The sequence below is a fragment of the Sceloporus occidentalis genome, unplaced genomic scaffold (genome assembly GCF_023333645.1).
Source record: "Sceloporus occidentalis isolate IW3139 unplaced genomic scaffold, rSceOcc1.0.p SCAF_1, whole genome shotgun sequence".
NCBI classification, from domain to species: Eukaryota; Metazoa; Chordata; class Lepidosauria; order Squamata; family Phrynosomatidae; genus Sceloporus; species Sceloporus occidentalis.
Window position 1 is genome coordinate 19168447 of NW_028316981.1, and position 13987 is coordinate 19182433.

A 13987-nucleotide genomic window follows, 5' to 3' on the forward strand; every position below is an offset into this window, starting at 1 on the left:
CCCTGGGATCTCACAATAAAAAGGTGGGATAAAAATATCATAATAAATAAATAATAAAAATAAATAAATATACCCTTGAATAGACCTAGTCTTTCTTCACTGATGTTTCTTCCACTCTGTGTCACCTTTGTCTTCCATCTACCTCATATGAAGGGAAAGGCACTACATGGATTTTGGGTTCCTTTTCCATGACTTTTGAGTACCTCTCCTTTTCCTTGCTTGCAATTTGGCTAAAGGTAAAGCATGCTGCTACTTACAAGGAGCATAAGAGCTATCAAACACAATAGGTTTTACTTCTGAGTCAACAAGAATAGGACTACACCGGCAGTCATATCATGCATATGATTTTGTTTAGATAAATTCAAATGTGATGAATGTATGGAAGGATGCAGAAAACACTGCAACTTTACACATCATTTCTGTATCATGTTCAAGGGGTACATCAAATCAAAATATTTTGTCCACTCTGCTCTTTCTTACAATCCCACTAAAGAGAAATGATGACATGATATACATTTCTTGACACGCAAGCCAAAAGTTAGGATTGCTTTGACAGTCTTAATATCAGCTTTCTTACCACCTTAAGCAGTGAAAATGTTGAAATTAAAATTAAAATACACACATTCATTGGAGGAATTGATTTAATTTTTTTTCTTCTTGAGATGTACCATATATACCTGACTATAAGTCGACCTCATGTATAAATTGAGAGCAGATTTCGGGGCCAAAATTATGGATTTTGATATGACCTGTGTGTGGCTAGATTGAGGGTAGAACGCATGTAACAAAAGATTAAAGGGAAAGGAAAACAAATGCCAAAGAATTTGCATAATTGCCACAAGCATAACTGTTTGTGCTCACCCTAAGGCAAATAAAATGGCAATTATTTTAGCAGTTACTACAGCTTTTAACTTCAGTGTGAAAACTTTGCTTAATTTTAATCCAGAAAAGCTGAGGGAGCCTGCAGCAACCAAACCTGAAAGCAGGTTCTTTTTGAGGTGCGTGGCCACCACATGAGTTCATCATTGGTGCACTGTGGCATGTCAATGATGCAAGCGTGGTGCCACAACGTGCAGACGCTGCGCTGCGCTTGTGTCATCATGGCAGCCCCCATATGGATGGGAGGCCACTATGACAGTGCCGGCACCGCACCCTAGGGTTCAGGAGTGTGCAGACATTGCATGCTCCCGAAGCCTAATTTTGGCTCAAGATCAGTGCTTTGCACCCATCCGTCTCAGGCCAAACATACACAAATGTATTATTCAAATCCTTCAAAGTCTGATTCCTCTCATCATTCCGTTGAGGGGAAGCACCAAAAAACTGCCACCAATGACATTTTCCAACTGAGGCATTCAAAAAGGTCAGAATTGGAAATGCAGTAGAGAAAGTAGAGAGGGTTGGTGTTTCTTATTGGTGCTCTCAGGATGGACTAAGCTCTCACCTTTCGCCACTCTACTCAAAGAAGGGGATGGTTCATTTTTTTATAAGAGTTCAAGTACAGCATTGACCCATGGATAAGTAAAGCAAGTTTTTTTTGTGTCAATTTATTGACTAAAATTTCTAGAGTTATACATGAGTATTTACAATCTCTACATCACTATCCTGATCAAAACAAGGGAGCAAGCTTTCTTAGATCAACAGCTGGTGGGCATTTGGGCATATATGACAGAAGATGCCTCACTGTCTGTCTTCATTTGGTGCTGTCCAGTCTCCTTGAACTCTAGAGTTGAGTACTGGATACCTTCCCCTGCTCCCTAGATGGCATGAAAGAAAGAACAGTCATAAGCATGGAGTGGAGCAAAATGAAAGAATTTTGGGCTCTGAACTAGAACTTGGAAACATTAGCCCAGCTTCTAATGTGCTGTCCTTAAATCAGTAAAATGAGTTTGTTGATTACATCAATATAAATCTACACGATTATGTAAAGAATTAACACATGGGCCTAAAGCAAAATGTTTGTTCCAAACAGACTATACCCATAGAATATTTAGAATTTACATAAGTATTGACCTGCTACATGCCCATTGATTCAATGGGTTTACTTTAACTGGGGCTAATAATCAATTTGAACCCATCAGTTTTACACTTTCAGAAAAGTAATTAGTTATATTAACACGAACTATCATCCATTACTCCAGAAATGTAATACTCTAGGCATTTAACAACTAAAATAACACCATGTTTCAGCATATTTATATATATATATGAATCCTGTTGCAACTTTGTGACAGAAAAAGAAATTTCTACCTTATGCTACAATCCATGAAAGTTTATTCCAGAAATTTCTTTTTCACAGATAGGGGCTATGCAGACTGCCCCTAAGGGGCGGCCTGCAGATGCCTTCAGATGCTCCAGATCGGGGCAATGGCAACTGCACACTGTGGCCCTGATCTGGCCTTTCCAGGGAGCAAAAAGGAGCCACAAAAACCAGCTCTTTTTCGTGCCCCTTTCTCCCTGGCTTCATTCGCATGGCAATCTAGTTGCCACAGGAATGAAGCATGCACCCAAAAGGAGCTCCATTTCAGAGCTTCTTTCTGCACCGCAGATAGGGCACCATAAGCACCCTCAAGTGGCACAGTGATGTCACTCATGTGCCGTTCCGTGTGGAGGTGGCACATGCGTGACACCATTGTCACGCGCTGGGTATGGATGGCGTGCCTTCAAAATGGTGCTGTCCATACGAGCTAGGGCTCGGGAGTGTGCGGTTGCTGTGTGCTCCCCAGCCCTAGTTTTAGGCCTTAGGATGGCGCTTCCATGCCGTCTGTATCGGGCCATTGTTGTGTTTCCTTGGTTGAAATGTTCAGTAGAGGCAGAGTTAAGTCTGGAGCTGGTCTACATGGCATGGCAACCTGTCTACACAAGGCAGAGCCAAATCCCCAATTCAAGTGTTGACTGACTCCCTCTGACGTTACAACATGGGGCCCAGTCATTGGCAATGAGCGCCTTGTTGTGACTTCAGAGGGAATGAATTGCATCAGTAATGGCAACACCAAGCAATACAGCAGGACACATGCATAGACAACCCTGGCATTATTACGGAGTGCAGAGGTAATGGGAATCCGTGGCCAAAATATTCCGGGAGCAGCTCAGAGTATTCTGGCTAGTGTAGATGTCAGGGTAGTCAGCCCCAGGTTTATTCCAGAGTATGGAAACGTTACTTTTTTGAACTTAAACTGCAATCTCTCAAATACCATGCTGCCTGGGGGCAATTCTGGGGAATTTGGGAGATTCAAGAACTTAATTAAAAAGGGAAAGGAATGTTTCCAAGTTTTGGGTCCTCTTCATCAGAGATAGTAAAAATGTTACAATGAGAAGTTACCTCTGTGAAGGTATGGTCTTCAGTTCTGGGCTCCTCCCTATCTCTCCTCTGTGGAGATCCTTCTGAACCTAAAATAAAAAAGGCATAAGAAATCTAGTAGGACACACTACATGTAGTGATGTGTAGGGTCATTTTTAATAGCACCTGCTACAGGCCTGGTCAGCAACTACTTTTCCTGGCAGGACACTATTAGGGCATAGTAGCTAGAATCCCCCCAAAACTCCAAAGTTAACTGCAGACATAATTCTAGCCTTTTGGGTTAAAAAAACCCTTTTTAAAACAATAAGCACATTGAACAAAACAAAAAGGGTGTTCTTTTCATTTACAGGTCTCTTATTCTTCTGAGTTCACAACTAGGAAACAAAATGGTACACTTCATTGAGCTGGACGTAACTCTTGGGCTACCATTTGCTGATTCCAACCCTACAACTAACAGCCAGAACCCTGTAAATCTCAACTGGAACAGACCCATTAAACGGTTAAATGGTGAGTCAGTAAATCCCTTTGATTCAATGGGTCTACTCTATTTGAGATTAACAATAAGTCGAAAGTGGCCGTACATTCTTTCTTGAAACTGGGAGAAGCTACATTAATCTAAAATATACTTGAAACTGTCTTACTCTAAAACAGTTTGAAACAGGAATAGACAACATGTGCCCTGCATGGTGTATAAAGCCCTCCAGGCTATTCTTGTTGGCGCCAAAGCACACTAGTAATAGTGCCCCCCCAAAAAAAAATAAATGAGGAACTTATCAACACCATGTAAAATAAGCAAAATAATGGCTTTAAGTACAATTTTCCTGATTTGTCACTGAAATTTAGTGACAGGGTTTACTGCTGAATTTTGGCAGCAGTAGGCAGAATGCTTTCACTGTGGGCAAAGTGGGTTCCCTGTGTCTCCAAAGCTGTTTACCCCCGGTTTAAAAGCTGATCTCCTGTCTCTCTTCTTTCACATCAGTTTTTTACTGAGGAGATTAGTGCACAGGCTTTTATTCCCACGCTAGGCACAGGATGTAAACTCACAGGGACAGACTGTATCACACAGCTCCATTCCCGAAGCTCAGATCGGGCATGGGATGAGTACTGCCCAGGGATGGAGCTGTGCGATACAATCCGTCCCTATGAGTTTACATCCCACACCTAGTGTGGGAATAAAGACCAGTATGCTAATCTCCTTTGTCATGTATACTCAATTTCACATTAACTGTTGTTTCCTGAACAACAGTTGTTTCCAATTGCGAGTTACAACAAATATCTGTCCATAATTTGATCAAAGCAAACCCTTTGCAAGCCAGTCCCTATCACCATCCCAGTCTTGCAGAACCTGAAGTATTCAGTCAAATTGCGAAAATGGAGGGCCAACTGTATACACATATTCGCATTGTGCTGGTTTTCTATTTTGTTGTATTTATGGACAAGATACCAAACGAAAGGACTGAAAATATCACAGTGGCTGGATTTTCTGAATGCACACTATTTTTGGATGCCACAAGCATTATCATGGGGGAGTGTGGGAGATGTAAATACTTACCAGCAAGTTCCTTGCTTTCCTGTGTCTCTGGCTCTCTTGTTCCACTGGGGCTTAAAAGGTTGACAGAGAAATGTCTTCTGTAAATCTGCTTTTTGCAAGGTTCATTCAAATAAAAACATCTTGCATTTCTGCACTTAAAGACTCCAGAAAAGGATTAGCGCTTGCAAAAGCTACTTCTTTTTTAAAGCCAGATAGAATCACAGAATTTTAGAGTGGGAAGGAACCACTTTTTATTTTTTAACAACAAGCCTGGCAAACTACAGGATGAAAGAATGACCAGGCCATGGTTATTCACTGAGTGCTTCCTTCTTGAATTATTCCATGCTTTATGTCGCCTAGGCCATAAGATGGGGCATCCTTCCAAAGGCAAATTACCTGACATCATGTGAATGACGCCTTCTGCAAATGATGAAAAGGATAACACACACCAAAAGGAGGATGAGGAGTCCAGCAATACTACCACCAATCACATGGGGGTTGGTCCTCGCTGTCACATCTTGAGAATGGGAGAGAAGGGGTTTTTTAATGGGTGACTGCAGAGAACACAACCACTCTATCGGGCAAGAGACAGAGATGTGGACAGATTTGTTCTGGGGATGCAGAATTGCTCTGTACTAAGAAAAGAGAAATACCTATCTTGACCTATAACAGTTCCAATCCTTGCAAAAAGAAAGAAGGAAAGAAAAAAGCATTTCCCCCCTACCTAGTGCTGGGTCAAAAACAGTGACCACTTTGTGCTACTTAAATTCTTTAACAGGAGGCCAGACATCATTTTTGCTGTTGTTTTTATTGTTATTGTTATGTGCCTTGTAGTCATTTCTGACTCATGATGGCCCCAAGGCAAATCTATCATGGGGTTTTCTTGGCAAGATTTGTTCAGAGGAAGTCTGCCATTGCTTTCCCTTGTAACTGAGTGACTTGCCCACAGTCACCTAGAGGGTTTCATGCCCAATCAGGGAATTGAACCCTGGTCTCCAGAGTCATCCAACATTCAAACCATTATGCCAAACTGGCTCCCATCATTTATGCTATTTGTTGCCAGTTGCCTTCAAGTCATCTTCAATTTATGGTTTCCCTATGAATGAGAGACCTCCAGGTCACCCTCTCATCAACAGCCCTGCGCAACTCTTGCAAACTCAGGGCTGTGGGTTCTATTCACCCATTCTGCTGTTTCTTCTTTTCTTACTGCCTTCCACTTTGCCAAACATTATCATCTTTTCTAATGAGTTGATTCTACATATAGTTTAACACTATTAACATTGGGTACATTTTTAGCTACATATGCTTCTGCCTATAATTCTTTCTATTTTGTGAGCCACCTTAGGTCCCTGCCTTGAAAAAAAAGGTCTGAGTACAAACAGACTGACAAATTAGAATAGAATAGCATGCAACATCCAGTGGCAACCTGTGCATGTAAATGAAACCTTGCTTGTCAAATTTGCCCAACAGACAAAACTTTTTTAGTGCAGCTAGTTTGCTCGGTACCAGTCACAGAGGACTCAGTGATAAGTATTAAGATAGAGTTGACCCTTTGTATCCACTGGATATTTATCCATGGATTCAAGCATTCACGACTTGAAAATACTATAAAAAATGTAAAAATTCCAAAAAGGAAACCTTGATTTTGCCATTTTATATAAGAGTAAGCATTTTACTATTCAGTGTATTTAACAGTACTTGAACATCCAAGGATTTTGGAATCTACAGGGAGTCCTGAAACCAAACTACAGTGGATACCAAGGGCCTACTGTATTATGAGATGTGCATGACATATCATTAAAACACCAAAGTCATAATCATCCCAGGTCATATACTACCCATTTCTATGTATGGTTGTGAAAACTGGGCAGTGAAGAAAGCTGACAGGAAGAAAACTGATTCTTTTGAAATGTGGTACTGAATGAGAGTTTGTGTCAAAAGACAGCAGATCAAGCCTGAATTCTATCTAGGAGCAAAGATTGCTAGATTGAGGATTTCTAGTCTGAGGCATATCATAAAACAATGTGACCCACTGGAAAAGACGATAATGCTGGGTAAAGTGGAAGGTAGTAGGAAAAGAGGGAGAATGCACTACTGAAGGACTGATTCAATAAGGAAGCCACAGAAACTCTGAGTTTGCAGGTCCTGAGCAGGGCTGTGATGATTGGGGATCTTATCTCATTCATAGGGTTGTCATAAGTCAAAGCCATCTTGATAGCAAAATATGTGACTAGGAGCATGTCTAAATTCCTACAATGTCATTGTATACCATTGTCAACCCATCCCCACCCCACCCGTTTTCTTTTTACCAAGTTTCACAGTGACTGAGATCTTTGGGAGAAATTTGTATTTTCTATAACCACATTCTGAAAAATAGCACGTAAGTGGACAAATAAATAAACCAACAATTCAGTCAGACCTATTTTCTTGATACCCAGCCCTAACTATTTTGATCTCCACCAAGAATAGGTAAAGCTAATGTCCTTTAACCACCTGTTCCAGACCAAGCTACCACAAAACAGGGTGTACTCAAATATTGGCCAGTTACGATGCACAGAAGGCTCTGTGACACACACTCACCTGTTGTAGATACCGTAGTTGTTTCCACGTCAGCATCACTCCTTGAAGTTTCTGAATCATTTTCCAAACAGTAGCCATCAAACTGAGTAAGGCAAGAAGGACGGATGCATTTCCAGAGACCAAAATATTGCCTGTTATGTCTTTTGATTATTATGGTGTCTCTTAATTCCTTCTCAGTGAGTCCTTGAGGAACAGAATTGCCATTTAGTGTCCAGCTGATGATGGTATCATCTCTACTGATATTGGCACTGGTCTTGTTTATACACATGTTGCAGGTCATTTTTATTCTCTGAGGCCGTTTTTTCGATTTCCTTTGGTAGTCAACAAGGTAAATCCCATTTTGATACCCTGTCAGAAACATATATATGCTTGCTTATTTTTATTTATTTATTTATTTATTTAATATCTCCTTTCCAGTTGTGCTAAAATTCCCCCCACACACATTTTCTCCCCATGAATGCCAGATTACCCCACATCTTTTTGGCTAGGTTGTGCTCATGTCTGTATTGTGTGTGGATTCCCTTGGGCAGTTAAGAGGATGTGTTCTTACAATAGTGGTCCTCAAACTATGAAATGAAATCTTCACTAGGCAGGGTTAATCACCACTGTCCCAAAATTTATGAAAGGATCTCTTTTAATGCTGCTTCCTGAATTCTAGCTAGGGGATTTTGGGAGCTATAGTACAAAAAGAGTATCTTTTAGTTCTGCACTGCCCTAGCCATACAAGAAGTTCTGGACATCTTGCCACCTGCTAGTTTTGGTTGGTATTGTCCCAGTCATCACAGTAAAAGAAGACCATGTCACCTTCCTATCTTGGAGAGTATTCAAAGTTACAGAACTGCATATCTACTATTCCCATTCAACCTTGAACTATACATTTATTATACTACAATTCCACCTTAACTGACATGGCAGCATCCTATGGAATCCTAAAGTTTGAAGTTTAGAGATGGATTAGAGAGCTTCCTGGCTAAGAATTGCAAATACACCCCCTCGCTGAAACTCCAAATCCCAGTATCCCAATTAAAATGGAATCATAGTGCTGCTATAATATGAATAGACCCTGTGTCAGTCCTTATTTGAATGTCACCACCTCTTCTTCCTCGTTTTCGTGTTAAGACTCAGACCATCATCAAAAGTCAGTCTTTCTCTTTATTCTCCAATTCTCCAAACATGCATTTTATAACACGTTGTGCAATAAAATGTATTTCCTTAACCTGCATCTACATACCTAGACATGCCAGATTGATACTACTTTAACTACTGTAGCTTCATTATGAGGAATCCTGTGATCTAGTTTGGCCAGGGACTTAGAAATTTCTGCTAGAGAGCTCTAGTTCTGTCCTTCATGAGAGTGGAAGACCTCTCTAAAGGTGCATTCTGAGTACTTTTTGTGTCTATGTGCCTTCAAATCACCTGTCGACTTATGGCAACCCGATGATTTTCATAGGGTTTTCTTAGGCAAGGAATACTTGACCAACCATGAATTCCAGGACTCCATAGGGTAGAGCTAATACACTTGAAGTATTATGAAACTGATATATCTGCGCAGTGTAGATACATCTCTGGAGATCTTGAGAGTTTTCATGATTTTTTGTGACATCTGATTTGGCCTAATAAAAGTATTATTCTAATATGGATTTAGAAATATTTCTGATTGTAAACATAGCTATCTCCACTTTCTGTATGACTTTGAACTGACTCTAGGTCCCAATCACATCTTTTGGAAAAAAAATTCACTGGCGCTGAGAATTTTTATTTCAAAGAAGAGCCCCCAAATGCAACCTCAACTGTGTTAATCCATTCCAGCAAACCAAAGCTAGTTATTTTCCATACCTATCGGGAACAGGCCTTTATAAAGCTAATTGGTCTTAATCTCTTCTTCAAGGCAAACCACCCCCGAATATGTTGTATTTTAATAAATGGTTTGCTCCCAACAATTTATTGCTTCTCAACAAATTTTCCCACTCGCACACACACAAAGATTGCACTTAAACTGCGAGGGAACAGGGAAGCTTGACTGGATGGGAAGTTGTGCTAAGGTATATGATGGCATATTTAAATTAAGCAAAAGGTTCTGGCTCTCTGATCCTTTGAGCCCTGGTTTCATCACACCACTGTGGGCTTCTGCCTTTCTGCCTCCAGGAACCACATGCTGTGCTCTGCATCCTTCCTTGCAATTCTGTGCATCAAGGAGACCTACAATGAGTGTGCCTAAATCCCAGTCCCACCAATATAGGTGGGGTGTTGTTTTGATTTTATTTTACCTGGATTCACAGTGACTTGGGTCTGTGGTGATTTTTCCTTGCCCGCAGAACAGTAGAAAACACCTGAGTCGTTCATGTAGAGGAATCTGAGGGTGATGATGGAGATGTTGTCTGGGTTTTGGTTCTCCACTGTCAAACGATTTTGAAATCTCTCACTCCTTCTTTTTATGCCTGAAGAAATCACTGTGAAAATGGCCTTCTCCTCCTTATCACCCTTTAAGCCAGCACAGATGGGATAACGTGGAATCCAGAACCATGTCACTTTGGGTCCTTTTAGGCTGCAAGGAATTTGGGCATCTGATCCAGCATCTACCTTCATTTCTGAAACCAATATGATGAAATTATTATTGATTTGTTTTAACCACACAACAACACAGGATGCTAATACACACCGTTATTTTGTGAAAATCTGAGATGGCTACATTTCTTGGACAGGAATCAGTACTTGGAATTGGATGTTTTTTAAACAAATAATTCTGCAGAATTATTTAATTGAAATGTGAAATGCAAATGATTGGACTTTGGATCTTTGAGAAGGCATCACATATGAACTCCTACAAACTCATATCCATCAAATATTCTTTAATATTCTTGCACATTATTCATGATTAATCACACAAGCTAAGAGAGGCTGCAGCAGTTTGCATTTGCCTGAGCCTACTGGGAAGGACATGTTTCTGCCCCTTCTCACCTCTCCCCCTTGCTGAGTTAACTGAGTGCAAACTGCTACATTTGCATTTTAAATTCAGCTTGTAGTCAGTAAAGTAAGCTAGGGACAAAGGGGGAAGGGGGAGGGAGAATCAGGGACCCTTCAAAATCAGTGGATAAAGTGGGATGACAGAGGATTAATTAGGATTTTTAAAACAAAGGCACGTTACAAATGCGCGCATAGTACGCACTCCACGTGTATTAGGGTTAGGAAGAGCCATCTCTTCCTCACGGCCCCCAACCCTAGTACGTGCGGAGCACATAAGCGATGGTGCTTACATGTCCACATGGGGGCCGCCATCTTTACATAGCGGACACACTGCGTCCACACGTTGCGCCCCCGATATGATGCCGAGAAGCGCAATTTTTGCGCTTCTTCTTTGCTGCGTCCAGGAACCGGGCGGTTTGGCTGCTGCGGTTCCCGGACGCAGCAACCGGCGCCAGCAGCAGACCGCCGCTTTTCGGCGGTCTGTAACCCAGCATACTCACTAACTTGTTAGAGATACCACAAAATGAGTTGTTTAAGATAGCAGCTCTAAATTATGATAACATTGTCAGCACAACTGCTGGGGTCCAACAACCACTGTCAGTAACTCAAACGAGCCCTGTGGTTAAATCAGACCTTTGAGCAGAGCTAGCAATTTTCAGAAGCAGAAACGTGGTTCCAAAGGCAGTTGAGATAACAGCAGCTGGATGTCTTCCAGGAACTGAAGCAATGCAGGAACCTCCGGGGTCACACAGCAAACCGATGCCAGACTTCTTCTGATAAACTACCAGAGAAGCCAAGTCTTCCAAAGTGCTCTTTATTCACAGTGCTATATACAGATACAGATCTCCAAAACTCCAAATTATACCAAACCAACTCCAACTACAATCTACTCGCTGTCCATCATAAAAGAAGATATGCCACTTACCTTCTTCAAAGTCTATTTTTACAGCAGCCAAGGCAGCCAAGGCCCCATACAAGAAAAACAATGATTTCATTGTGGGTGGCACAGCAGTCTTTGGGAACAGGAGACAGTTACCTCTCTGCCATGCCTATTTCACTCAGAGAAAACAACTATCTTCTAAGAGGAAGTGTGATGAAGCCACACAAGAGGAAAACCACAGCATTCTGCAGCTGGTGAAAGAGGAAGGGCAAGATGGATTTCTGAAAGAAGCACACAATAGGTCACGGTCCTGGGATGACAGCACAGAGTGTCACCCTTTTTAAAAATTCACTAACATAGCAGCCAAGATTTCACACTGGGGCTGCATAGCATCCGTCTCCACAGGCTATGCAACCTTTGTGCTGAGTGGCAGTGCTGCACAACTGAATGCACAAACCAGTTTGCAGCTCGCTGTACAACCTAATGTGCATCTCCATGCACAAGGGAACCCCGTGTGCAAATCTGCTTCCACAGCCTTCGACTAAGTGTGGATGTTCCGCATCAAAGATATCCAGCTACTTCCACAGGGGAACATTTGGATCTGTAAGACACCCATAAGATTCTGGCCAAGAAATAAATAAGAACCCTTATATCTATATAATGATACAAAGTAAGACGATGGCTGAAATTCTACATATGCTACATAACTATGTAATGACCCTAGTGCTGGGTCCAGCCCTCCACTCCATTCTGCCTTACTGGACAGCAGCCACTGCAAACAACTGGGGTCCACCAAACACAGTGTCTAAACATGAATCAAGGAACATGAGAGACAGTACAGACTGGGCCAGCCAGAAAATTCAGCAGTTGCAGAACACGTTATAAACCAACCTGGGTATAAAATGGTATTTAAAAACTTCAGTTCTGGACCATGCTAATAACTATCAGGTCAGAATGCACAGGGGGGGGGGCACTGAAATCCACAACACCTGGACAACTTAAACAGGAAAGAAGAAACCCTGAAAGTAAACACTTTGGCTACCAGTTCTGAAAAACACCAAAATCAAGACCCAGCAAGTGCAAATGAACACCACCCAGGATCAGAGGGCATCTCAGCAGATAATGGATTACTGATTAAATAGACACAAATCCGCCTCACATATCTTTGCACCTTGAGGCCTTGCCATTCAATAACAGATAAACACACAGATTAACATGTAAATCACTTTCCCGCATCCAATGCAGCAGCATCCCCACCCATGCTGTCACCTGGTGAAGGGGTCTGATGTGGGGACAACAGAAGCCAAAGGGGTGATCTTGGCCCTCTCCCCTGCTGCCACACCAAAGTTGGAGGGAATGTTTTCAACCCTTCTCACCTGCTAGTGGGAGAAGTGCCCGACCAGCTGTCACCTCTCTCTTGAGGTGTCACCCAGTCCAATCCACAGCCCCTGCACCCTGCTAATGATGCCACTGCTGCTATGGTATAAACTGTATTGGTGATAAATGATGCAGCAGATGGTATATAGCAGGGAAGCATTCCAGCCCTTTCACTAATAGAGTTCAGCATCCCCTCACTGCCAATGGCAGAACTGGGTACCTAAACAAATTCTACCCAGAATGTCCCTCAGCTGACCGTTAACATCAAATCCCCATCACTAATAATAATAATAATAATAATAATAATAATAATAATAAATGTTTTATTTGTATACCGCCCTTCCGTAAGATCAGGGCGGTTTACAGCATTTAAAAATACATAAAAATTACAAAACCATATTAAAAATTACAAAACAGAAACAGAAATAAAAACAACAACAAATGCCCCCGGGTTAGCCAACCATTGCCTGTGCGGCCTTTGCGGCGGGGGGGCCTATAAGGACTTAGTCGGGGAATGCGATTTTGAACAGGTAAGTCTTCAACTCCCGTCTGAATTGGGCTAGGGAGGTAACTGAGCAGAGCTCTATGGGCAGCGTGTTCCAAAGGGCCGGGGCGGCGATGGAGAAAGACCTCCTAGAAGTGGAGGATAACCTCGCCCCAGGAACCCTAAGGAGTTGCTGCCCAGATGTTCTGAGGGTGCGAGGCGGAATGTATGGGGAGAGGCGGTCCTTCAGGTATCCTGGGCCCAAGCCATTTAGGACTTTATAGGTCATTACCAGCACCTTGTATTGCGCCCGGAAGCGAATGGGCAGCCAATGGAGGTTTTTTAAAACCGGTGTTATATGGCTGGCCCTGGACGTGCCAGTGACCAGCCTTGCAGCCATGTTCTGCACCATTTGAAGCTTCCGGGTTTGGTACAAGGGCTGTCCCATGTAGAGTCCATTGCAGAAATCCAATCTCGAGGTTACCAGGGCATGTACCACAGTTTCAAGGTCCCTCTGGGCCAGGTATGGGCGCAGCTGGCGAATAAGCCGAAGCTGATAACAGGTGCTCTTGACCGTCGCATTCACCTGAGCAGTCAGGTGAAGCGACGAGTCAAGAAGCACCCCCAGACTGCGCACGGAGTCCTTCACAGGGAGCGTGACCCCGCTCAGGACAGGTGGAACCACCGCCATTCCTGGACCAGGGGAACCTATCACAAGTACCTCCGTTTTCTCTGGATTCAGCTTGAGTCGGTTTTCCCTCATCCAGCCCATTACTGACTCCAGACAGGCCACGAGAGGAGAGACGCCATCCTCAGTCACTGCATCAGTCGGAGACATAGAGAAGATTATTTGGGTGTCATCAGCGTACTGAT

The 13987-nt window shown here is 42.5% G+C and overlaps 1 protein-coding gene across 2 annotated transcripts; it reads right to left on the reverse strand.

The window, feature by feature from the left end:
• Positions 1-1600: 1600 nt before the first annotated feature.
• On the reverse strand, positions 1601-11388 carry LOC149321039 (uncharacterized). Of its 2 annotated transcripts, XM_089514897.1 has the most exons (7): positions 11299-11388; positions 9677-9997; positions 7410-7757; positions 5226-5346; positions 4851-4900; positions 3320-3387; positions 1601-1754 (listed from the first exon to the last, which is right to left on the reverse strand). In XM_089514897.1, the coding sequence occupies exons 1-7, from the start codon at positions 11366-11368 to the stop codon at positions 1635-1637; spliced, it is 1098 nt and encodes a 365-aa protein (XP_089371023.1). In that variant the 5' UTR covers positions 11369-11388; the 3' UTR covers positions 1601-1634. The 2 variants fall into 2 exon arrangements, with proteins under 2 accessions (XP_089371023.1, XP_089371032.1); XM_089514906.1 differs by lacking the exon at positions 5226-5346 and having other exon boundaries at positions 1624-1754.
• Positions 11389-13987: the final 2599 nt, after the last annotated feature.